At 46.4% G+C, this 27,119-nt stretch overlaps 1 protein-coding gene across 7 annotated transcripts in view; it reads left to right on the plus strand.

The window, feature by feature from the left end:
- Positions 1 to 27,119, plus strand: part of LOC119395590 (mitogen-activated protein kinase kinase kinase 7) — a 326,442-nt gene that overhangs the window by 205,447 nt on the left and 93,876 nt on the right. Inside the window, exons 8-11 of one of the 7 annotated variants that reach the window (XM_049416689.1) lie at positions 6,275 to 6,332; positions 18,255 to 18,382; positions 22,640 to 22,767; positions 24,476 to 24,620. The exons of 3 other annotated variants lie outside the window; for them this stretch is intronic. In XM_049416689.1, coding sequence (XP_049272646.1) covers positions 6,275 to 6,332; positions 18,255 to 18,382; positions 22,640 to 22,767; positions 24,476 to 24,620 — 459 coding nt within the window. The remainder of the gene's footprint in view (positions 1 to 6,274; positions 6,333 to 18,254; positions 18,383 to 22,639; positions 22,768 to 24,475; positions 24,621 to 27,119) is intronic. 3 more of the 7 variants (XM_049416688.1, XM_049416690.1, XM_049416691.1) reach the window with 3 other exon arrangements.

Genomic DNA, 27,119 nt, shown 5'->3' on the forward strand with positions numbered 1-27,119 from the left:
GGAGATGCTACTCGAAGACACTTTTTCTTTATTATTCACCCTAGAGCAATGAAACTTGAGTTGATTATAGAACTTTTTATGCTGATTTCAAATATATAATTAGTTTTCTTGCAAGTTGCATACTTTTAGTTCTGCAACATGACAAAGTGAAAAACTTAAGCCTTTTGCCCCCCCTCTTTTCAGACCTAAACTTCAATAATTTTTTACAAATGATAGTTCATAATGTTTCAAATAAAGTGTGGAATGCAAATATCTAATTAGGAAGTCCATACAAAATATGTACTAGACGTGAAAAATTTTAATGTGGGAAGTTCATATTTCTCCTACCCTAGTAAAAGTTTACATGACTTTTTTTTATTATATAATAAGAATATTGAAACTTGAACAAGATAATTGCATTTCTTGTACTTTGGAAAAAATTTGGAAAAAATTTCATGCAGATCTGAGCACCAGAAGTACCCGAAAAAGGAGGGGCACATTGACAAAAATGGCAAAATTTGTGTTTTGAGAAAAACGAGTTTTAAAGTCCAAATTGCATGTTTATTTATCAAAGATGTCATTGAATGAGACAAAATTTGTATACAAGAAAGAACGATCCTCCTTGTAGTGGCCACTGCCATTAAAATGCGCCAGCACCATAGGTTTCGCCCTCACGGCTCTTTCGAGCTGACTCCTCGACAAGAGATTTTTTCTTCAGCGCACGCCGACGAGCCCTTGCTTCTCCTGTTAGTTTTTGAGACATTTTTTTCTGGCGTGTGCTGTCCCGTGATGTGCCAAGAGCAACCAGATCATGAGGCAGGAGCACGCCAAGCTCTTCCAGAACACGTTCAAAACTGGAGTGCCCTCGATTAAACCAACATGTTCAGTGCTGTCATATCAGCAATCAACGAAGACTCGTCGTCCTGTGATTTTTCTTCGTCTTCGAAGAGTCCGATCTTTTTCTAGGAGGCACTCACATATTCGAATGCCGCGGCAAACTCGTCGGACGCATCGGCGTCACTGCCACTACGCCTTGCGGCAGCAGACGATCTTTTCGTGGTTTGAGTGTTCGGCTTTGATTTGCGCCGGCGTCCTCGAAATTTGTGCGCCGCGTGAAACTTGACAGGCCGGTGACAGCGCTTCCTACGGCTTTCTTCATCCATAACGGATAAGCACTCGAGAAAAGCGCTGTTCAGCTGCGCTGCTCGACGAGACACGGATCCTGCAAGTAGGCTTCACAGCACACACGCGCGCAGCGGCCAACGGCGGCTCCCGATCCGTACCACGTGATTTAAAGCCAGTCGCGGCGCTCGAAAAAGGCGGCAAAAGTGTGCTTCTCTTTATTATTTCTTGCGCTGCAGCAGCGCGGGAAACCGTCGCTATTTGAAGAGTGAGGCTCGGCTCTTCGCCTCATGCGGTCGACAATGGCGAGCGGCGGCGCATTATCAGCGGCAAGGTGCTCTAAGATGTCACACTTTCGGCCATTTGACAGCCACCTTGTGCTCTTTAGACGCAATTTTAAAGCATTTCCAGTTGAGTCTCGACATTGATTTTATTTTTCAGAACAGTAGAGGTACTAATCTTAACAAAACAGGTGAAAACAAAAAATCGATAATTTTTTAGAAAACTCGCGTTTTTCGACCCGCATCTCCCCTTAATTGCATGGCAGCACAAGCAGAGTGAAAAACCAAAGGGGAAAAGCCCAGACTTGCTGCAAGCACTTATGCACACATAGTGGACGATGGTGACCACGATATGGATTGCGTGACAGAAGGGCAAGTGCTGGCACAGGCTGCACATGTCCAGACGAGGCCATCATTTGAACGATCAGAAACTTCTCCGCATGTCCCCTTCGCCTCACAGTTCCGTTCTCCTCGTGGTCGCAGACGTCGAACTTAGCGTTGCTTGCACTTGTGCCTCTCGAGATGCTTCTGCCGATACAAAATGCGGCTCCCGGCACACCTGAACGATGCCGCCCATACTTGTGGGCAGCATTCGAGCACTGCATGCATCGGGGGTCGTCTTGTGTGTCTGCACTGTTTCTTTTGCCTCGGGAACCAGCTGGGCCCAAATGAAGTATTATTGGTGCATGGTTGGAATGTGGTGCAACGAGCTCCACTGCTGCTTCCACAAGATACTGCGTGCAAAGCCACTCTTCAACAGCATTGACGCGCGTAGGCCTGTGTGTACAGTGCTGTCCATCATCGGAATTGCTGCGTGTTGGCACTAGTATGCATTTTGTTTGCGCATGGAGTCTGTGATTTCCACAGCATTCTGCACATCATCAGAGGCAGGTGACCTTCAAGCACCGTCGGCGATGTTTGCTACGGGCTCCATAGTTTTTCGTAGTAATAGTTCCTTAAGCATGAGCTGTTTTGTACTTGGCCGTCACCGACCGGCAGTCACGAGTGAAATTTTGGAACTACACTTTCCACGAACTGACCGACTCGGCAAGCCAGTATGTCCACCGTTGCATATCCCTAGTCGTCTTCCAAAGCTAAGTAGACTCGATAGTTCTAACTTTCAGTTAATTCAAACAAATTAATTTTTACTTGGCCCACTATTCTTTCAATGTATTTTAAAGCCACTTAATTCAAACTGCTTCATTGCATAAATTCGATTAATTCACACATTTTGCTTGTCCATGTGCAAAAATATCTACTGCCTTTGTCGCTTCTAGCTAAACAAGTGCATTTTTATGGCACTTGGATTCGCAAGTAAAGCTGATGGCTTGCTTACAGAGTGTCCAAACTGACCAAACCATGCACATTAGCAATCAGATGTTGACTGAGAAAGAAAGAACAAAAAACTGAGACGCTTCTTCAAGGCATCCTGAACCACTTGCTATGCTTCTGCTGTGAGCAGCTCGGCCAGGGAGAGTTTCTCAAGCGCTCTCCCTTCATACAGAGCTCACTCTCTTCGGAGCTGCCGGCAGCTGGTCTATGGCACTGTGCAGAAGATTGCTGCTCTATGCCAACAGCCAACATAAATCAAGAGCGGCGTTTGGACCAGATCCAAACATCAGCTCCAGCGACACACCGTGTTCGCAAAGTTCACACCAGATGTGATGCTTGCCATGGGGTGCCACACTATAGTGTGCCAAAATTGCACAGGAACAGCACCAGCACGCACCGGGAGAGAGCGTTTCACGGTCAAGATTCTTGCCCATTTGTCGTGCCCCCGTGCAGCTTCCAGCGCGCTCGTCGGGACGAAAGCAGAGGGAAGCTGCACATGCGACTAATGGCTGTGACTCCACTTGCTTGTGATGCCATGAACTCTGATACTGAGGATCATTTGGACCCTGTAACTCACTTTTGCTGTGGTACAGTGATGTCATGTGGAAAAGAGTACTAACATTGGGAAGGGGCTATCAGCTGGCACAGGACACGGACATGGCTTGTGAAGACCAAAAAATAAAAAAAGCTTTTTTTGAATTGAGATCTACAGCTATTGTCTTGCATGTAAAGCCTAACTTGAGTCCATCGGCAATTTAGATCTGTGCAACGAGTACGAGCCGAGGTCTGCAATGTTTTTGGGTCACTCGTTTAACTTGCCGGAGTGATATCTCACGATCTAGAACAGCTAGAGCCGTAATCGCTTCCTTTAACATAAAGCCCAACCTGTGAGCACAACGTGCCGAGAGCAGAATTCTCATTTTCTGCTCACACATTTTTAAAACTCGATCTTGTTTTTTCTTTATGCTGGTCATGGTACAAACACTGAATTTCTATCATCTGCGGAATGACTATGATTTGATCTGAAAACAGTTTTGCAGCATTGTACTTATTGCATATTGTGGTATCTAGCTATTTGATAATATGCACCTTCTGCTGAACTTTTTTTTTTTCCGATTGTCTCTGCAAACAAGAGAGGCAGCTTTGCATATCTCGTAAGCCAGTTTACCCAAATGAAAAATTATTGAATATTTGAAGTTGGCATGAAAAATTAAACAAGTCTGTTTAGTTTCATCAGGCCTGGACATAAGGTACAGCCAGGGTTGCCACTGACTTTCGAGTAAATGTCGCCAAACGACGAGCAAAAAGTCGCCATTCTAGATCTGTGCGGCATACCTAGTAATAAAAATTTCCACTCGCGTATAGCACCATAAATACAGTGCCATCTAAGACTCTGAAATTATATTGACGTTCCTCAATGCCAGTCGTATCGCCCGCTTCACCCTGAGAGTGCATGCTGCATGAGGTGGTCCAACTAGCCGCAAGATGTGCGTGGTGGGGCAAGGGTGAATGAGTGAAACACTTGTGATATCCTTCCATCCCTGTCCTGCTCGTTTCAAAGGTAAAAGGTGGTAAACCTTGGGCGAAAACCGTGAAAGCATTGTTTGTAGACAGCTTTACGTACCCTTTTGTGAATTAAAAGGATTAAAAGGTTTATTGAAGGTAATACGACACAAAGTCTTACAGGAACCGATCATTAGTGAGTCTTACACATTTTCAGTGTGAAACTAATATGATAACGGATGCCCACTGACCCTTCTTATAGTCGCTTATTATCTACCCGCATCAATCCGATGCATTATTAATGAACAGGTAGACAATGTAAAATGTTATATAGCAATAGCTTTCATTGCACACACTCACAGAGAACAGTGGAAAATGCCTCAATAAATTTTGTTTTTATTGCACAAATAGCCGCGTATCCGCCTCTCTTTGCCATTCCAAAACAGTCTTTACGAGCTGAATTGAGGACACTGCAGCAGTGAATAAGTCGTCAAGCTATTCAGAACAGTTGGAGCTTTGGCGGAATAAATGGTCGGGACACGCGGCCAACCCGTCGTCTAGCCCTTCAGAAGCGAACTTCAGACTTATAGTCAAAACACCGCCGCCTCGCGGTACGCAGGGCAGTCCTCTGACTTCCATTTCGCTAGAATGTGACTGGGGGACGTTCCAGTACTGCATCTAGATGAATTGAGGAGATACACACGAGTTACAGGACGGACGTACCGAATGACGCGTAATGTGTACATTCTATTCGTGGGTTTTAAAACCAAGAAAAATACCACTCATTCTTTGGGAAGCACTGAGCTTAGGATGCATAACTCAGTGGAGACCTAAGCCGAAAATTGCCAAAAGTTCGCCCTGTCGCCATTCATAATTTTAGGTCGCCACGGCCCTCTCAAATTCACCAATTTGGCAAAAAGTAGCCACCATTGGCAACCTGGATACAGCAAATATCTTCACAAGCCATGTCCCCCCTTTAATTCAACTGCGCCATTAATATCCAGTACCAGTACTGATCGCTGACATCTAAAAAAACGGTACTGGCAATCATGCAGAGCTGTCTGTGACTCTTCTGTGGCCCTGAGAATCAATAAACATTACAGCAAACGTTGGTATGTGGCCCCAAGTCACATTTCTGAGAATTTTTGGCAAGTCACAGTTCGGATGATTCAAACAGAATCCTGGGGTCCCCTCGTGTTTGAATTATTAAGAACCGTCTGCATGTTCCACACGCACTGACAGTGAGCTGCTATCTCCTGAAGCTCACAACACAAATCAGCTCCTGAAACTACGTTCTGCAAATACTGGCAAGCACAGTGAGCTGAGGAGCCAGGAGGCATGTATAACTTGTGCACACCACTTGTGAAACTACGCTCTGCACGCACATGGCAAGCCAATCATCAAATGCACATGTCACCTCCCTATATTGTGTGTCCTTGAGCCCACAAGCTGCTTTGACACATTAAAGCACGCAATTTTATTGAATTTGTGGTGACAAATAAAAAAAGGCTTTTGGGCATGCACAGTTTACGTGTACTTTGTAATTTATGTAGGACAGTTTGTGTTTGCGAAATTTGCTGTTCACAACAAGGAACCTGTGTGGCTGTGAAAAAAGGGCCCTTGTCAATTATTTTTTCCCTGGTTGCCTGATCAGTGAGTCTTCATTTTGTTCTTAACATGCTAGTTAAAGCAGGTGAGTTTTACCTTGACATCTTGAAGTATTATGCACAAATATCACAGCGAGAAGTGGCAGAGCCTGCCAAAAGGGGTGCTGTTCCTTGTGGGCGATCTATGTCATTTCCCTGTGCCAGTTTAAGAATGACAAACCAACTTGCCCAATCCTTAACATTAGTGGAAATACTGTGTTTAATTGCATCGTTCTTGCAGAGACAGCAAGTGTGTTTGGCAGATGGAATCTCCATGAAAGATGAACTGCCGCCACCAACATTCTGAGTTTTCTGTGATGAGTAATACCTCCCGTTGTAAGGATTGCCCGTGCTCAGAGCCTCGAACAAAGTGTAGTAGTAGTAAAGTGCCGCTGTGTCTTTACCGTGCAGGAAAGCGGCCTTCACTGATACGTGGCTGTCCCACTGTTCTGGAGGAGCTGATGGTTAGGTAAATAGTGGTCTCATTTACCATCTTTCTCAGTGCTCACTATTTCTGTAGTTCAGTGCAACTTGCTGTTACAAAGGTAGGAACTGTCTTCCTGCACTAGGCTGTCACAAAGGGTCTCATTATTTAGCGTTCTTGATGGAAAGGCCAACACTTCAAAGTTTGTAATCATGCACTTCTATCTATGACCACTGCTATTTTTAGAAGACCCTTTACTACTCATTGAATGCATAGTTTGCCACTAAAGAAAATGCTCACAAAAGAGGAGGACGACGACACGGGTGGCACTTGCAACTAAATTAATTTTGTCGGGACACAAAGAATGCCATTGTTAACGCATCCTTAAAAAGTTGTGAACAAAGTTAAAAATGTTTAAGCAGAACCACGTAATGAAAGATTGGGAAAGGGTAAGAGGCTAGCGGTGATTCCGACAAGTTCAACGTTGATGTTCGCTTTTCCGCCAAAAATAAGCACGACAGCTTGTGTGCCAGAAATGATAAGTTGTCCACGAGTGTGAATATGTCGTCTAGCTGAACGTGCACAGTCAAGCACCGCGTGCCGTTTGTCCCTTGCAAAAACAATGTCGTTTATTCCATTCCGTTTTCATGCGGTAAGGTTTATGCGGGGCAAACGGTGGCGCTGCCCTCACCATTCGCCTGCGTGAGCACCCTAGCTCTTTAAAGGGTGCACCGTCTCCCATTTGTCTGCCCACTGTGCGCCTGTGGTTGCACCCCAGAATTAGGCCGCACGACCACCATTTTAGACACCGGATTCTCGAATAAGCGAGATAGCTGAAGCTTTCACTATCGGCAAAAATGGTGACACGTGTGTCAGCAAACCGTCGATTGCGTTACTTGATTGCGATGTTGACGTACTTGGAGAAGCCATAATGTAGTTACAAGCGTAGTCTTTTGTCGTGTGCATAGGTGCATGCGCATTTTTTGTACTTTCTTCTTCTCCCTTTTCCTGTTTCACTTAAATAAAGCATGCAGTTGTTAGTCAACGCTCGTGTTGTCAAGTCTTTCTGTGTCCTACGTCTTTTGCACTGTTTCAGTATGAACGCAAGCCAACTAGCCCAACTCTCCCTTTTGCTACAAAGAATGTATACTGAGATACAGCGCATGTGCCTAAACCAGAAACATAGCTATCATGTTACAAGAAAATTCGACGACGCAAACCACCGAGAAGAAAAGGCGAAAGGAAAGGGCATCAACTGGCAACTAACTTTATTCTTGCAAATTCACCACAATATATACACCATGCCACACATGCGCAACAACACACCATGCGTCACATCCAACAATCGGCCACTCTAAATGCACGCGCTAGTTCAGAAACCTGTGAACAAAATCAAGTTCAGCTGAACGCAGTACCACCGACGTATCGCTAATACAGATATCTTTTTTCTTTCGGATGAGGTATGTTCTAGCATCTCTCGCTCAATCACCTTCTTGCTTCTACCTAGAATGGTGATAGTATTGGAAAATCTTGCCTCACATCCACACGCACTGCAGTGCATAGGCAAATGTGCCAAAAGGTTATTCTTGATCGAAAGAACATGCTCCCTCGCTCGATCGTTTACACGTCAGCCGGTCTGGCCGATGTAAACCCTTCCACAGGAGACGTAGGGCCTCACATGCCTCTTGCCACAGGGGGCAGGCACGGGCCCTCTTGACATCTGTGGGCACAGGCCCGACATTTTCCTTGGCGCAGAACACACCACAGGTACTTTGTACCTATTGGCCACCTTTTTAAGGTTGTGTGCAACCTTATGGCCGTATGGGTCTTTTTTCGAACTGCTTAGCTTCCCTCTTTTTCCCTTTCATCTTTTGAAGCAGGGATTCAGCCGCTGCTGCAACGACCGAGCGAGGATACCCAGCTGAATATAGCCGGCTGACCTGGTTGTCAAAGCTCTCCTGCATTCTGTGAGGGCAAGACTTAGCCCACGCACCTTCCAAGCACATAAAAGAGATTCCTCTCTTAACTACTTTAGATTGGGCAGCATCATAGGGCATCAGCCCTTTGCACGAACAAGGCCAGTAGGCCCAACAGATGTGCTCTTCCGTCAGAGTGAGGCTCAAATCTAAAAAGTGAATTTTCTCGTTAGTAGGTAGCTCATGCGTGAAGGACAGCCCCTTCGCATGTTGTCGAAATTTCTTTAAGATTTCGTCCACCAATTTGGTGGGTGTTAAACCTGGTTTAGTGTTTAAAACTACCAAGAAGTCGTCCACATACCTGTACACCCTGCGCACATTTGCATTGTCAAGAGCCTGAGCCAATACACTGTCAAAAGATGCTAAAAACAAACTGCACAGTGCTTGGGATGTAAAAACAGCGCAAAAAATATAGACAAGGACAGAGGAAGAGACGACTGTTGCGCATGCTTTTTGGAGAGTATGACGGTGGTGTTTTTAGCTTTTTCTCGGTTGTTACACACGTGTTGATGTTCACAATGATTAGGCATGTTGCGTACCTTGTTTGCTATGCTGCGCAGACGCCTTTGGTTTGCCACGTGACCGGGTCGAATGCTTGATATATGTGCGTGTAATTTCCAATAAAGTTTAGTTGCGAGTTCAGCGCGGTGTCGTCTCTTTCTCTGTCCTTGTCTATATTTTTTGCGCTGTTTTTACATCCCAAGCATGAACCACCAACTAGCCCAACTTTCGCTATTATTGCAATTTATTTCTTGTGCATCGGGCTCTTCTCTCTATCCCAACGTTCTTCACGATGACCCGGCCTCCTTGGCGTCTACCATAGCCGTGTGTGTGTGCAGAGCAAGGGTATGCTCTTGGTATATCAAACAGGGCCTGTGCCCTCCGGAACTACAAGGGATGTGCGGGTTCCTCAAACCTTCGGTGGGACACGCCAGAAGGATGTGCCGCATTTTGTGCTCTGAGTGGTGGAGGCAGGTTCGTTTTTTCCAAGACTGTTTGGTGGCGACCTGCTCCTCTGAGCCAACATACAGGCAACAGCGTCGCCTGAATGAATGGAGGAAGACGACCAAGGGAATCACCGAGTTCCTTTGGGGCACGGTGCAACCGACACTTCCAACCAGGAAAAAGAAAGGACTGACCCAAGGTGAAGTGCGCCTTCTTGGTGATTGTTCTATCCCGGAAGACGTTAACAAGGTTTTAAAACTGGGACCCAAGTTCGCGTTTGAACCTAATGTTCCACCGGCGGAAAAGGTAGCTTTTTCAAGGAACATTTCTCGGTATGTGCCTGAAGGAGAGCAAATAAGGTGTGTGTTGGATTGTATAGATGTGTGCACTCAAACGTCGTTGGCTAGGCGAAGGCTCTCCCCTGACAAGTTGGTCGTAGATTTTTTGGAGGGGAATGGGCTTAGGGTTTGTTTGTCGGATAAGGAAGGAATGTTCGTGGTCATGAAAGAGGGCGTTTTCTATGAGAAATCTGAGACAGCTGTATTGAAGAATTTCAAAAGAGTGGATGTTAAAACAGGAAAGGTGAAACAGCAGGCTATTGCTATGCTGCAAGATAGGAATCTGTCCAGTCTAGTCAGTAGAGTAAAAAAGGCAAAAGAATTAAACTTGCAAGTTTTTTTCTCAGTGAAAACCCATAAACTTAATTGCCCGTTCAGAGCCATTATATCAGAAAAAGGAACTTGGCTGTCTGAGATGTCGACTTACTTGCAGATGCACCTGGAAGCCCTCAATGTAGTTGACCCTTTTGTAGTAAAGAACTCTGAAGGTGTAGTAGATTTTCTCAGAACTAATAACCCGGGTTCTTGTTCGGCATTCAGCATCGACATTGAGGACATGTTTTACTCCTTACCGCATGTGGAACTGCTGCAGAGTGTTAAATCTTGTGTGGTTGAGGACAATAATGAAGTAAAGTTCGTGAACAGTTGTGGTGTTTCCTTGGAAAGTTTTCTGGAATTGCTGACCTTTTACTTGCGGTCACTGTGTGTAGAGTGGAAAGGGGGTGTTTATGTCCAAAAATCTGGTGTTTGCATCGGGTCTAGGGTGGCACCAATTTTAAGTAATATTTTCCTGGGACAAGTCGACAGGTCCGTTGCAGATAAAGTGAACAATCTGTCTTGCCACATTTTTCGGTATGTTGATGATTTCTTTGTTGTAATTAAATCCGACAGTCGGCATAGCATGAGAGCTGACATTTTAAACATTTTTAAGGATTCTGGCCATGGGCTAAAGTTCACCTACGAGCTGCCTGAAAAAGGAGAGCTTCAGTTTCTAGATATTAGACTGCGGTTTCACGAGGAACATTTGTGTTGGCAATACAAGCCCTGATCCGTAAAGGGTATCTTGCCGTTCGCCTCAGGCCATTCTAAGATAGTTAAGTCTGGCATTATTTATGCTGCGCTGCGGGCTGCGCTCCTGAAAACGTGCATGCATGCGTTGAAAGAAAGTTTCCTGAGCCAGGTTGAGAGGCTGAAGTTGGCGGGCTACCCTGATACGGAAATCTTGAGGAGTTGTCAAAAGCTAATCAAGTGGGTTAAAGGCGTAAGTGACACGCACAGGAGAACAGAGCGCATGCGCAATGAAAAGAAACCGGTTGTGGTACCCTACGTGCACAAGTTTTCACATAGCTTAAAAAATGCGGCCAGTAGGTATGGGGTACGTGTAGTGATGTCCGCTCCCAATAAGTTGTCCTCTATTTGCTCCCGCGTGCATAAAAGAAGTTCGGGTTTACGAAAGACCTGCTCGTTCTGTCCGGAGAAGAGAAAAAATAGATATGTTCAGTGTAAATTGTGTGTTGTATATAAGTTGCCATTGTCATGCGGGGGGGTTTATATAGGACAAACCGGGCGGTGCATTAACGTGAGACTAAGGGAACACTTAACCTCATTAACGGCAGCTGGCGCGTTGCACTTGCCAGCTCATTGTAGGGAGTGTGGCTGCCAACCTATGGCAGATAAAGCCACTTGTTTGTTTGGGCATCGAGACAAATGCACTAGGGAAGTGATGGAGGCTTTTTTCATTGAAAGGGAGGGGGAAAGGTGTGTAAGTAAGCCGTCTGTGGCCCTTGGTGAAAAGGAGCTTCGGTACCTGGGTTCAGCGCTGCCAGGTTAAAGTGATTATTAGTTTGTTATGGACTGTTGCGCATGCTTTTTGGAGAGTATGACGGTGGTGTTTTTAGCTTTTTCTCGGTTGTTACACACGTGTTGATGTTCACAATGATTAGGCATGTTGCGTACCTTGTTTGCTATGCTGCGCAGACGCCTTTGGTTTGCCACGAGACCGGGTCGAATGCTTGATATATGTGCGTGTAATTTCCAATAAAGTTTAGTTGCGAGTTCAGCGCGGTGTCGTCTCTTCCTCTGTCCTTGTCTATATTTTTTGCGCTGTTTTTACATCCCAAGCATGAACCACCAACTAGCCCAACTTTCGCTATTATTGAAACTGCACAGTACAGGCGCTACACACGAGCCGATACATATCCCGTTACGTTGAAGATAAACCTGCCCTTCGTGCGTCACAAATGTCGAACACAAATAAAATTCTAAAAGGGTCATGAAATTATCAACAGAGTTACCCACACTCCTCTCAAATGCCAAAACGCCATTATCTTCAATGCTAGCTTTCACTACTTTGAACAATTCAACATGCGGCACAGAATAAAATAGATCCACAACATCTACTGAGAACGCATACCCGCCCCCTTGAACATCAAGCTAGAATTAGGTAACGTCAGCAGAATTCCTTATAACAAAGGGGTCTTCCACAGGGAAACATATTAAGTTGCTTTAACAGATATCTGCTCACTAGATTCTGCCACGAATCTCTTTCGCTTACAATACAAAGGGCTGATGCCCTATGATGCTGCCCAATCTAAAGAGAGGAATCTCTTTTATGTGCTTGGAAGGTGCGTGGGCTAAGTCTTGCCCTCACAGAATGCAGGAGAGCTTTGACAACCAGGTCAGCCGGCTATATTCAGCTGGGTATCCTCGCTCGGTCGTTGCAGCAGCGGCTGAATCCCTGCTTCAAAAGATGAAAGGGAAAAAGAAGGAAGCTAAGCAGTTCGAAAAAAGACCCATACGGCCATAAGGTTGCACACAACCTTAAAAAGGTGGCCAATAGGTACAAAGTACCTGTGGTGTGTTCTGCGCCAAGGAAAATGTCGGGCCTGTGCCCACAGATGTCAAGAGGGCCCGTGCCTGCCCCCTGTGGCAAGAGGCATGTGAGGCCCTACGTCTCCTGTGGAAGGGTTTACATCGGCCAGACCGGCTGACGTGTAAACGATCGAGCGAGGGAGCATGTTCTTTCGATCAAGAATAACCTTTTGGCACATTTGCCTATGCACTGCTTTACTAAGTTTTACTATAGCCATCAGGGCTTGTGAGTTGACGAAAACGATGCCATACAATTCGTTCTCGGCTTGCAACACGCGTCAGTGTGATTTACGGACAATGGCTGCGCTGCCGTCGACACGTGTTTAACCGCGGCCACCATCAATCGATCGTCTCGGTTCATCTCAAATATGCTTAACATCAATAAATAAAGAGCATATCTTCTGTGGTGTCGTGATACATGGTCTTCTGCGGCGTTCATTACTAGCGCAATGCATGTGTTCTGCTGTTATTTGCTCGTTTACAATTATTGGGCACGATGAGGCATCAGACATATTACGTTAGACGGATGATAGAATGTGTTCTGAAAGCTAGCAGAATCCCAAATAGAAGGTTCTCGTTCACAAAGCCCTTTTTTGTTTTGTCCTTTCTTTGAATGAGTATACTGCTTGTCTTCTGTTTCAAGTGATGTTTTCACTCGCAGGAGCTCTATGCGTCATGCTCACCTAGTCCATTGCAGTGGATGGGTCCTTCTTCCATTGGAAGGGCCTGGTTGATTCGTGGTCTCACCTCCTTGTTCACCTTATAGGAGTGTATTGTGTTTGCACACTGATAAGAATACGTACCAAACATTACAGGCATATTGTCGTACTGCTTGAAGTATTCCCAAACTCCATTTTGTATGCTCCAAACACAGTTATTCTGCTCTGAATCTCCTCCAAAACAGAGATTTTCCTTCTCTAAGAATTGCTCCAGGTCCTAAATTGGCTGGATGACCACTGAGCATCGACACGTCATAACATTGAAATTGCCGTAAAGACGCTTATTTATATTGAGGTCAAAAATACTTTAGTATTACGGGCATGACATTACGAATATATGCAGTTAGACACTTCCTTATATGGTGAAGTTCGTTATGGGGACGTGGATTATACAGTGAAACCTCGTTAATACGTACCTGCCGGGAACGCGGCATAACTACGCACTAAACGGTAGTACGCATTAAACACCAAGTACAAATTTGCATTGCCTAGCGTACGCCATCGCCGCCAGCAAATAAATAGAGTGCCACAGCAAATATTGCCTAAAGTACCCACCGCAAAGCCTTTTCTTTCTTTTTGCCAAAGGGGAGAAAAGATCCTAGCACACTCGCACGACCGCCCGATAGCGCGTAGTGGCGACGCCGAAGAGCATTTCGAAACTATTGCAGGGTCCGGGATACGCGGTCAACCGACATAGCAACAGAACGGACAGTGTCTGCTTTCCGCAGTATATGTGCGTGCGTCTAACCGCGATCTGCTACTAAACGAAAACTGACATAGTTCCAGTGAAACGCGGTACAGCCGCGTGGAGCCGGTCGTCTCCCGGCTAGTTGCATGCAGCGCGTCGCCTACTCAGCTCACGCTGTCACTACCGGGCCGCTTGCTGTGCCGCACGCGCGCATTTATCGTGGGAATGTTGTTCGTACCCACTTCACTCCACATTGTGCACTGATGCGGCGAGTAGCTTGTTCGGTTAACGCAGCGATGACGAGCTTCATGCAAGCGATGCGCACTCCGCGATGCTCTATCGATCCTGGCAGCGGACGGAGGAGCGTTGGGTGGTCGCCTAATAAAAGCGTGCAGTATGGTTACAACCGCGCTACGCTTGCTGTATCGTACACGTGCGTTTAGTGTGATAGCGTCAATGCAGTGAGGTTTCTCGGCGCCCGCGACCCGCAACACTAACTACGCAACAGCGATCTGCTTTCGCTTCTACAAAGTGGTGCGCGCCTGATGACGGCTTAGTAGCGTTTGCTGTCGGGCTAATTGGTACATGGCTGAAGTTCTTCGTCCCTGCCCGAGCATTTGTGCCATTAATTCAACTTCAGCCTTGAAGACGGCTGCGCACAACGAAGTGGCAGCGATCGGCGGCCCAGCGCGTTCAGGTTGTCGCCTAATAAAGCGTGCAGTAGGCTTAAAAAGTAGCGCTGCGCCGCACGCGTGCCCGAGCAGATAGCTGAAAATACTTATTGTGATATGGTTGTCGGCGATAAGTCATGTCGGCGCGTTCGTTGGTGGCCGCCACCTCGCCTTCGTTCTTTCCCGATGCTTACCCGCAAAGGCGCCGCCGCAATCGCGCGGAAGTCGGAATCGGGGATTGACTGATCTGCACACTTCTCAACAAGGCAGAAGACCTTTGGCGGCACATTCTGGCGTCGGGAAGTTGAGCGGCGCAGTAAAATATTATGGCACGAAAAGTTATCGCGGTACGCAGGGTACGCACTAACCGGTAGGCATAGGGCGAACTACGGCTTAAGTGGTCAGCGAATGCATTGGGCTCTATGGGACTCGGTTGGGGATTCGTCGCAACTACGTTTTAACAGTTAGTACGTTTAAAGCGGGTACGTATTGTTTATTCATACATAACCCCGCTTTGCCCAGAGGCGTTACAGCAGGGGGGTTACAAACATGAAAAAAACACATCTTCATTTTTACTGCACACTTGCTCAGACATCAAACCATTCCACTGGTTAATGGTTTTCACAAAAAATGAATTCGCGTACAGGTTCGTCCTGGCCCGGTATGGCCTTATTTTGTGTATATGATCCATGCGTTCAGATATGTACTCTGGCTGTTTTAGGTAAGTGTCTCTCTCAATTCCTGTTTTATTATGAAATATCTGATATAACAACTTCAAACGTAGTTTTTTACGTTGTGATGAAAGTGACTCCCAGTTTAATTCTTTTTTCATTTCGGTGCAACTGTGATTTCTTCCATACCGACTCAGGACAAACCTGGCTGCTCTGTTTTGAATTTTTTCTAATTTATTAATCAAGCCTACTTGTGACGGGTCCCAAAGAGTACAAGCATATTCTAAAATTGGTCGAATACAGGTGAGGTAAGCCGTGTTCCTAAGCTGATAAAGTTAACGAGGTTTGACTGTATTCGGGTTTAACTGTCGTGAAGGCCTTCTAACTGCGCTAACAAACACGGACAAAAGCAGAAGGAAGATTGAATGTGCGCCGACCCTTAGACGAAAGTGCTGTTCCTGCGTTTCTCTTTTCACAGCATTTTTTTGCACCCGCACCTTCGATCGGCTTGGATCGGAAGGTTTGATCGCATAGTACCCCTCGTACTCGTGGTTGCGATAACGACTCAAGGTGCAACTCGAGTGCCGATACAAATGCAGCCACAGATTGCAAACAAACAATATCAGTTGGAAGTTCTACTGCTGAGGGAAAAAAAGAGCATTTTAATGTGTTACAACGGGAAATAATTGGCCTAATACATTTGACGTGGTTGGTTCTACTAGAATGACGTCCGGGTGGCCCAAAGTAGTCGGACTTTGTTTACTTTGTCAGGTCGTGATGAATTAGACAAAAAAAATTTCAAACAAGCTATCTTCCTCCGACAAGCGAGCGTAGGAATACCCGATTCGATGCAAAGTGCGGTTACGCTGTCATGTCTGGAATATTTTGTGTATATAAATCTGATGGCCCAGTTCTGAATCTTTTCTAACGCGAGGCATAAATATTTTTTATGCGGATTCCATACTATGCTGCCGTATTCCAATATAGGCCTGACAAGAGTTTTATAAGCGGTTGATTTCACCGAGGGGGAAGCTGTAGCTAGTTTTCTTCTTAAAAATGCAAGTTGTTTAAACGCTTTAGCGCAAACATTACTTATATGTAGGTCCCACTTGAGTGATTTTGTTATCGTAATACCTAGGTACTTAACCGAGTCAACTCATTCCACGCGATCATTCATTAGTGTGTATGTGAAGTTTAAAGGTTCTTTTTTACGAGTGACGGTCATGCACATGGTTTTCTTTGTGTTAATTTGCATGCCCCGTTTTTCGCACCAAGTGCTGATATTTTCTAAACACTTATTAGGTTTTATCTGATCATCGACTGTCTTAGCAGGTGTGTAAATGACGCATTCATCTGCAAAGAGCCTGATTTTTACCCCGGGTTCCATACATGAGTAGATATCATTTATGTACACTAAACATAGAGTCGGCTCCAAAACTGATCCTTGTGGGACCCCTGAAAAAACGGCAAGATGGTCTGATTTTGCATTATTTACATAAACGAACTGGGAACGGTAACAGAGGTAGGCTTCAATCCATGAGACGACTTTGGAATTAATTCCTAGGGATTTAAGTTTGTAAATAATAAATTGCGTGTTATGAATTCATGCAATAAAACCCAATTTTTTCCATAAGTGCTCTTTTATTCTCTTGCATCCTTACAAAAACCCACTTAACTCAGCTTTCTGGTCGTAGTCTGGTTTTAGGGCCTCTAGGTGTATACGTACCCCAAATTTTTGAAATTGCATTGGGTAACACTGCAACATACCTTTATATCTGCGGGGCACGGAAGCGGCGGGGGAAGTAAAAGGGGGGACGGCTTTGGATAAATGCACGTCTTTAAAAACAGTTTAAACATTAAAATGGGCGAGCCACTAGTGGGCATGCTATATTCCTAGATCTTGAAAGGTACTCTGGTTCCTGATATTCCGCAAATGCAGTGCAACTGCATTTGTGGAATATCCCTCTTTCTCCTAAGTAAACCTCTTGAAGCACTTTATAAACAAAATAAGCTTAGTTAAAAATACCGTGTAACCGTGGGAAGACTTCCGAACGCTGACACACACATTCAAACCAATAATGGCGCATGTTTTGCACTGTGCATTACAGGTGCCCGATGAAGTTTCCGAAAGTATCGGTACGCTCACAACCTGGCTATTTTATTCCAACTGGAAAACAAGCACTTTTAGCTCACCCAAATACCACCTGTACTTGAAGTTAACTAAATGAATGTCAAAATATCCAAAGAACAACATAAAAAATAAAATAAATGCCCTGCACGACAGCTGCATGGGGAACCCGCTCGGAACCTGCTTCGGAAACGCATGTGTTTATTTCGGTGTTTAACGCACTCCGTGCTCGTTAAAGTTATTGTCCCTGTAGTTTGATAATTGATGAGCATCTTGGGACACAGATGTTAATAATTAACGGTTCAAGCGAGCACCGAGTTCGGTTTCGGGCGCCCGCAATATACACGGGAGCGAGCGGCGCATCGTCTGCTACCGCTGTTTCTTGGGCCTCTCGAGAGGGCGCGCGTGTAGTTGTCGCTACCTTCATAATAAAGGGACCTTACTTGTACCTATTTCACCGATAGGTGGCAGCCATTCTCTGCCTTTCACTGCCGTAGCACATGCTCCACTATTTCGCCCAGGCTGTGGTGGATTAAGCTATGCCCAGGGGCCTTTACAGAACCTTCTGGAGCCACCGTTTGAGACGAGTACCCGTAAACAACCTAGCACCAGGCCGGTGTACTCCTCTACCCCTTAGGAAAAACTGGTGGGTTTCCGGTCGGCACTGGGAATCGAACCTGCCACCCTGGAAGCGACGACGCTCACACCTGTTTCATTTGTCAGTCTGTGAATGTCCAGTGTTCCCCCAGCTCACGTTTGTTAGCTCAGTTAAAAAGCTTTTACGATGACTGTCAACTCTGACTTGGTGCTCCACTTCAGGTTTAACTTCATTTTGCTTATACCGCTGTCTGTGGCATGAGCAGTATGCATACCTTGCGTGTTTCGCTGGTGGCATGTCATTACTGCAATACAGGTAGTTTGACCGCTTGTTTTTCCGACACGTTGCGTGCATTGGTGCAGTTGCTGGTCTAAGCATGCCGAGCAGCGACCGCCCATGGCCGAGGTGGAGAAGACCATGGACCACTTGGCGGCCCTAGTTCCTGGGGCCGACGTCCCTCTGGCATATCCGGCACCACAGATGGATGATGGTACGCCTAGTCGTGCTTCTAATAGAATGGTCTTTGGTGGACGTGTCTGGCTCGTTTGAAACGAGATAAAAATGAACACGAGGTCCTGGTCACCATTCCCGATTTTGACGAAATTTACTCTAGGCACAGGTTTTTGACCCAGAACAATGATTTCAAAGTTAGTTTTGTGAAAAATAATCTTGTTCGCCTAAAACAAAAATATTAATTTGGGCCACAAAAAACACTGCTTCGCCAGTTTCGCAATTTCTGAACATTGAGTGCACCTAGCAAAAAAACACTGCACTTCTTGGCCACAATAATTATTCCCATCAAAGAACAAGTGAAATGTAATCTTATGAGTATCTTACTTCTCTTTGCTGTCAGAGGACTTTGAGGAAAAAAATCACAAAGATGGTAAACTGCACAAAATACCTGTATTTCAGGAATTTATTGCTGCAGATAAGGTAAACTGAGGACTATGAAACTCGCTACACATTGACTTTGATATCTGAGCTTTCTTTTTAAAAAATTTGTGGTTTTTGCGCACACCGTTATACTTCAAAATTGTGCTGAAACGTATGTGGTTTACCAAAAACGCCGAAGTTTGAAAGTAGTTGTCTCACGAAGGTCATTTATAATCTTTTTTTAAATCTCTCTTATTGTAGTCGTGTGCATTGTCTACAATTCTGCGTAAAAAAACATTGCATTACTTGCGTTGCTAATGCCTCAAACGTGATGCTACTCAGCCTGGCGGTGGCTGTGCCATCAATTATATGCTGCAAACTGGATACAAGTTCTTCAAGATACTTGGGTTGGATATATCTGGGATTGACTGTAGCATGCTATATTTTTCCAGCGGTGCTACTACACGCGTGCTGTCGAAATCACACTTATCTCAATCAGGTTAGTGGCTATAGCTGTGTATACTATGTGTTTAACAATTGGCACAAAGATTAGCAAGAGTGTAAGAGAGTGCGTTTTCTTGTGACAAGGGCAGACGTGCAGGAACCTGCTGCAGTGGGTGGCCACTGCTCACGCAGATCTAGCGGCTCCAAAGGTTATTTGGCAATAAACGAAACACTGGTGCCAAAGAAATAGTGCTTTCCAGGAGCAGGTGGAGAAGAAGCGGTCATTTCCTGTGTTCCTGGTCATCAACAATGGTGCAAAATGGGAGTGAGGTTCCACTGTAGCCTGGCAGTGCCTTGTGTGTTCACCAGGCCAATCACATTGCCAGCTGAGTGGGAGGATTTGATTGCCAAATCACCAAGTGCAGCTCAAGATCGTGCCAAGCCTGCGGCACGTTTCAGGTCCAGGTCTTCAGGTGTTGCCACAGCAGGAATCTAAGCGCCAGCTCAGCCTTTATATTGGCAATTTGATTTTAAATCGGTGGGCATAAAAAAAAACGTTCCTCATTTAATTTAGGCTGTCAGAAGCATGTATAGCCCGAACGGTTGGATGCTTGAAAAATGTCGCACTGACGGTCGTGAAAGGCACGTGGATATGTTCAAATCAACCTACAGTTTGCCAAATACTCTGAACAAAGTGATGTGACGTCTCGAGCTGCAAAAGTGCAGGAGCTTTAGCGGTATACAGCATAGACCGCTTATAACGTAAGTCGCCGGAGTCGCGAATAACCGCACTATAAGTGGTACTGCACTATAACCAAAACAACATTTTTGAAAGCTTGCACGTGTGCAAAACATGACCAGCGGGTAGGCGCGCGATTCCGACTATCGAGGCATGCGACTGGGATGTAAGTTTGTGTCTGCTTACATTTGGAAATATTGAACGGTTAGCGTCCGCGGACCTGCGGTGCCGACATAACGAACGCGGAAAAAATGCGCCATCACGGGAAGTCACCACGGTAGCACATTGCGCGTGCGCCATGTCGAAAACGGTGGTGACCACAAACCACCACTCAAGTGTTTCACACGCACGCCCGCGTTTTCGTTAAAGATGCAAGTCACCCTTCTAAATGCAACAACTGCAATATGTTTCATTGACTCGGCACCAAACCGCAACTTCTGTAGTCCGCGGCTGCCGACATGGCAGCTAGCGCTCGTTAAGCCTAGCGTGCGCGTTGCAACTTGGCACGCCGCCAGAGAAGCTTGCCCTAGGCAACACGGAGATCGGGCGTAGAAGAGATCGCACTCGCGAGCTAAACCGAGGGCATCACGCGTGAAACGCAGTTTCGTTTCGCGGTCGGGAGAACAGCCACGGCAACTATCCTGAAAAAGTCTCTCAAGCTTGTAAGTCCGCCTGTTGGTGGCAAAGGCGAAAGCTCAATCGCGTCTCAAAGCATTGTTGCTTGCGGGAGAATCGAGGTTGCACGCGCGATATCTGCGCTCTACGACGAAGCAACTATTTTCCCGATGGAGACAAATAGCGGTAATGCGCTCTTGATGCGGACGCGGGCGCCCGTACGTAGCGGAGCGCGCATGTCATGTGGCCGGGGCAAAGCGCGCATGTCAAGGGGGTAAAGGCTTCTCCTTAGTTAACTACAAAAGAAGCCACAAAACGTCAAAAAACGGAAAAAGCAGAGCGGCAGAAAACAGAGACAGAGCGCAGAGACGTTCTCTGTTTTCTGCCGCTCTGCTTTTTCCGTTTTTCGACGTTTTATGGCTTCTTTTGTAGTTAACTAAGTATGTACCAACTTGCCCAACAAGCAACTTTCCTGAAAGGCTTCTCCGTCGGCCACGCAACCGCTCCCCCTCCTCACATCACGCACCCGCGCCGGGCTGCTGTGCCCCACCGTCATCCCCATTATTCTTTTTCTCCTCCCCTCCTTGTTCGTTCGTTCCGCATCCGCTCCTCCTTCGTAACGCCGTCGCCGCGCTCTCCCCTGCCGGCGCATCTCCGCTGAGAAGCATGCTCGCTCCCTCGCATCTCTGAGAACGTTCCGGCAGCCGCATTATAACCGGTCTTTCATCTCTGGGGACTGCACAATAAGCGGTATGCGTATACATGGAGTTCTATGGGAGGGTAAACGGGGAGTCAGAGAAGGCCGCATTATAGCTGGTACTGCACAGTAAGCAATTACGTTATAAGTGGTCTGAGCTTACCTTTATTATAGCTGCAAAGGGGGGGGGGGCTTCGTGCACGTTCCGTGGCTGGAGCGTGCGGGGGAGCAGCGGCAGTGCAGAGCAGACGACGTAGCAGAGGATCCGTCGTCGTCTGCTATGCATTACGCCAACCACCATAGCAAAGTACCCTTTGAAAGTTCTTTATACAGAGTTATAAATTATACGAACGGTGCTCGTAGTTCTTAAGATTAAATTATGTGTGAAAGATAAAAAAAAAGCTTTTTGTGTTGAGAGCAAGACAACATTTTTTAATTGCTTTTGCAACTGCTGCTAGAATCCAGATGAGGCTACCATCGCATCCAGATTTTGTCCCCATTGGCTCTATGGGAATATCACTGCCCCGACTGTTCTCCAACGCAATCTTGTAGAATGAAGCGTCGACAGATTCTTGGGCAGTTGCTCTCTCGAGACGACCATCGGCTGTATTCGGTTCTCTTCGGTCCACACCAGTCTGGCAACTCGTTCTCACTTGTAGACACCCATCCATGTGGTGCTAATTTCGTTAAGACATTGTTGTCCGTGGCGCCTGACGCACGTGCGCAGTCGTGTATGAAGATGTCGAGGTAGCCATGCACAGCTGGTGTGTCAGATTTGGTCACGCAGCATCCTGGAATCTGGTGACATCGTTGAGAAAAAGCCGCCGACCTTGCTTTTAATCTGGCCACGGAGGACATCTTTGAGTGAGCTGTCGACAAGATGTCCCAGGCTCACAATGTGCACTGTTGTTAGGTGCCATCAAGTCACTGTCGGATGCTAGTGGCACCATCAACGCCTCCAAGATCTGTTTGAAGGAAAGAGATGACTTTTAAGGGCTTGTTTTTCTTTGTTAGACACAGTATTAATGAGAACTAACAGACAATAATGCCAAGGAAAGACATTATTGGGATTATTGTCCTTGGCAATATTGTCTGTTAGTTCTCATTAATGCCGTGTCTAACAAGATCTGTTTAGTGCTTCAAGCTTGCCTTGGCCCGGAGAATACCATATAATCATCTCATCAACAGGCAGTCTGATGTCCTCTTACCTTGCACATTGGCTATGATTGAATAATTTGCATATGTTTGTGTGCTTATTTGTATATGTGTTGGGCCTTGTCGCAGAGTTGTGAAACGAAGCTCGGCGAATGGCTTCACAGAAACGAGGGGAAAGGCGCAAACTGAGAAAAATGTCCGGCAACAAATACGCATTTGTGCAGCCGAGTCGCTGGGCAGTGACGAGTGGAGTGAGCCAGCTGGTCTAGGGACCAACCCGTCGTGGGGCTCCCAGCGACAGGCCACCTCGCTCGTGTTGCAGGGAGCTACAGACACCACCACAACCACCGAGGTGATTGTGCACCTCTTCCCTTACCCGAGATAAAATTCTCGGGTGTCACACATTCTTCAAGGCTTTGTCTCTTCACTCTTCCCCCGAACGTGTCTTGGATTTCTTCCTTTATTTTCTGTTCTCAAGTGCAACGTGCGTAACCGTCGTCTACAGTGCCATCTTGAAATGTGTAAACAGTACGATATTAAATTGTGCAGATTGATGCGCAGCAGCCTCAATAGACTCGGTGTAATATTTATATTTGACATATAACAAAGTACTATTTCACTTTTATAACGTCATGTCTATATAACACATATTTCTGAGCTCAGTATGATTGTAGTTGACACGCGATTTTTGTGAAATCACAGAGGAGGAGGGGCAGCAGATGCTGAAGGCTGGCTTCCCTCCCTGCCACAAAATGTCTCAGCCTGAGCTTTTGCAAGATCAAGGAAGGAAGAGAGGGTGCCCTGTGTATTTTCTTCTTTTTCGATTAAAAGCTCAGTGGAAATTCGTGACTAGTTTTTCTCCTGTCCTGTCTGACTGGGCCAGACTTGGGTAACTGCACGTGTGCGGAGCGTGTCGTCTTGCTGCTGTCCGAGTACAAGTGCCTACATATATTCGGGTGAATGTGCTATCTCGGACTTCCAGTCATAGCGAGTTGTACATGGTCTGGACCAAGTTTCAATGATTCCTTATTGAGCGTAAATAGACTGTTTGCGAACAGTGCGAGTGCCAAAACCCCAGCGTTGATTGGCAAAAATTCTTTCTGCAAGGCAGCACCGCGTTTGTCTGCGTTGCTTTGATGGAAATTTCTGCAAATTGCCATTTCCTGAAGTTACAGCATTTAGAAATTGGCTTAAAATTAGGGGTGTGCGAATATTCCAGCCTTCGATTAATTTTCTAATAGTGTTTGCTATTCGATTCGATTCGCACCGCAACCTCACTGTTCAAAGTATTCAAACTTCCAGAAAATAAATATAACGGTTTCATTTGCTTACAGTCAAATTACAGCACTTGTAAATGATGTCTGTAAACCCAAATCTCCTTGCAAACTTGGACGTATTGAAAGGCCGTCACCACACTATCTTAGACAAGGCATGTACCCTCGATCACTGCACACAGACTAGAAGCATAAGCACAGCATTGCTTATGTCGTACTTAATTGAACGTAATGTGCACCCACTTTTCAACAGTTCTAAATAAAAATGCATCAGTGCTTAATATTACAAGGTCTTTAAAAACAATTTGCATGGCGCTATGTTCACAATCAGAAGAAAAAAAAGAACAAAGTGAAATTTATGCTGCTGGCAGTTCCGGTCCTTCAGTGATCCAGTTTTGCTGACTTTAAGGCCCCCAACTGTCTGTCGGATTCATTTTAGTGGTGCCCGACATAGAAACGAGCCCCTCGAAAAAACTCCTCTCGTTCAGCCCACACCTTCGAAGGTGGGGATACTGCTGTCCACCTTTTTTCCGAGAGCCAGCCAGCACGGCTCATTTCTCGTCACACAGTTAACCGCACACCCAGCACAAATCATGTAGCTAAGGATAAGAAAATGGTTCAAGAGAAACGTGCACTTAGCACTGCGTGGAAATGCAAGTGATGTCACCCAGTGCCGCCATGCTGTGACATACCTTGGGACAGGTTTATTGGAAAACAATATTTCAATATTTCACCCGTGTTAACCATTGGATGTGGCTTTGAGGGACAGCGCGTTGTCTTGCTCAGGCCCATAGAAGCAGCCGAGAGCAGCCGCCACAAATGAGTGCCCCAGCGTCGTTGTCCTGCAGCAGTGAGGACTTGCAGCGGCTGACTGAGCTCTCCATCCAGGATGGGGCTGCGGGAGATGCCATCGTCCCACCATGGACACCTGGTGACTTTCATTCATTCTGCATCACAAGAGGACGTAAAATATGCTTCAATTTATACATGTGCTACTTAGCTTGGATCACTGCATCGATGACAGAAAAAAAAGAGCACACAGACAGAAGGTGATGCTGTTATACTTACAACTGAACATTCATTGAAAACCAAACAAAATACATATGCAGTAAAAGCTTGTTAATTTGTATTTCATGGGTTAGTGCGTTGGTACCACGCCATCGTCGGTACCACGCGGCACTGACGACGTTTTGTGGAATGCACGCGCAATGTAGTTTATTCCATTCCCTTGTCATGCGGGCGAGTGTATATCGGGCAATCTGGGAGATGCTTGAACGAAAGACTTAAGGAGCACTATTATAACGTTAACTTAGCTGTTTCCTGTCATTTAGGCATACATTGCCGAGATTGTGCATGCGTTCCACGCTTTGAAGATACGCATGTGCTCAGCTGTTCTTCGGACCTGATGACAAGACTGATCATTGAAGCTGCACACACAGATAATAAGGGTGACGCATGTGTAAGCATGGCATCACTTGCACTGACCGAAAAAGAAAAACTGTTTCTTGATATGTGTCGCTAGGTGTTGTCTGTTTGCAATGAGCGGAAGACCAATGTACCGGATTGTTGAAATTTTCTCTTCTTTTTTTCGTGTGCCTCCTATACATATATATGATGCACTGATGCTAATAAAAAAACCAGTTGTGAGTAAGCGCTCGTGTGTGTGCCCTTCCGTCCTCGTCTCTTAGCGCTGTTTTCATCACCGTATTTTATGGGACCGGAAAAAATGTCAGTTTCGCCGCAATGGCGAAGCAATGAATGTGATAGCAATAAATTGGAACGTAACACGAAGACCGGAAAGCAGCTCGAAATTGCCAGCGCGTCGCTTGAGCCCAAAGGACGCACGAAAAGAACGCATACAGGACGAGCGCGAACTATTATGCGTCACAGCTCGACACTTGAAGCGCACTGCTCAAACATAAAGCAGGACGCACAAAGCGAACGAACAGGTACACACAGGATGAGCGCGAACTAACTGTCACAGTTATTTCTGTTTGAACAGAGCGCTCCTTTCGCAAACGCGGCCGCTGTAGCGAGCGAAGTGACCTTCATACGCTCTGTGACTTCATCGCGGGGAAAGCACAAAACATACAACCCCCCGCTCCACCCTCCCGGCCGCCCCCTTCTTTCCTCGAGATAAGCGCACGTAGGCGACCACGCACTGTTGGGCGAAGAGCAACGGCATTCGCAGGAGCGGTGCAACGACCTTCAAAGCGCGCCCCGCTCGCTTCGCGCCATCTCGGCGGTGACCAAGAAAGCATGCTGAAGTAAATGCTGTATATAAATAGCGCGCCGTTAGCAGGCTGAAGGACGGCACTCTTCGTGACCTAGCTGTCTAACGCCGCACGCTGCGAAGCGAGAGGTCGCCCGTTCGATTCCGCGCGTCAGAAAGTTTTTCTGAATAATTTTTCTTTGTGGCTTTTATATACAGTCAACGTCCGATTTGTCGGACTCCCACCGCGAAATCGTCCGAAAAATGGGGCAGTCTAAAAAAACAAATTCATGCTTTTTTATTACGCTCAAGCGGTCAAATCGCCACGGCCACGTCCGAAATAGCGTTAGTGCCTCCCAGTACACTTATCAGGCATTTTGCTGCGTGCCCAGGCTCTCGCAAATAATTCGGTGCCTGCCGCGAACCCCATTAAACTACGTACGTGCCAACCACCACTTTGCATCCGTGATGAGTGCCGCTGATAACAGCAAAGCACGGAATAGATTACGGCTCTCTCGCATGAAGCGTTTGTAAACGATGACGCGGAACACAAAGACTGTGGCGGAAGAGCGGACGACTCGTCCGGCTTTCCCCGATGCGTGTGCGCTTGTAAACGATGCGCACACACATCGTCGTATCGCCGCCGATACGCATTTGCTGCCGTGTGAAGCCGATCGTTTCTAGTTGTGTGCAGCGCATCGCCAACTAAGCTGACGCCGTCACTGTGTTGTTTCTATATCGTACACACGCATTTATCACGAAAGGGTTCGTGATGCGCACTTTGTTCCTGACCGCACACAGGCGCGGCAATGGCGAGCTGGTTTTTTCCGTGAAGCAACGCGTCTATGCGGCGCACTTAGCGGTCTCGCATAATGAGGCAGCAGGAATGGCGGCGCGGCGCATTTGGGTTCTCGCCAATTAAATGCGTGCAGTACGCATGCAATTGCGCTTGGCCACATGCACTCCCGAGCAGTTAACTTAAGATGCTTATGGTAAGGGTTCTCAGCGATTAAGCCGTACTGGCGCATTTGCCAGCTGCCACCATCACGCCTCCGTGCATTTCCGCTGCTTGTCAGTAACATCACACGGTGCCGTGATAGCGGGCCCCTTTGAATTTCTGCTCTGCTTCACCCCGTAACGCTTCGGCATTGTGGCAAAGCTGACTTTCAGACTCTGCTAAAGTCGCAAACAGATAGACTCGCGAAAGCACTGGTTCGA

This window comes from Rhipicephalus sanguineus, chromosome 6, assembly GCF_013339695.2.
Source record: "Rhipicephalus sanguineus isolate Rsan-2018 chromosome 6, BIME_Rsan_1.4, whole genome shotgun sequence".
Taxonomy (NCBI): Eukaryota; Metazoa; Arthropoda; class Arachnida; order Ixodida; family Ixodidae; genus Rhipicephalus; species Rhipicephalus sanguineus.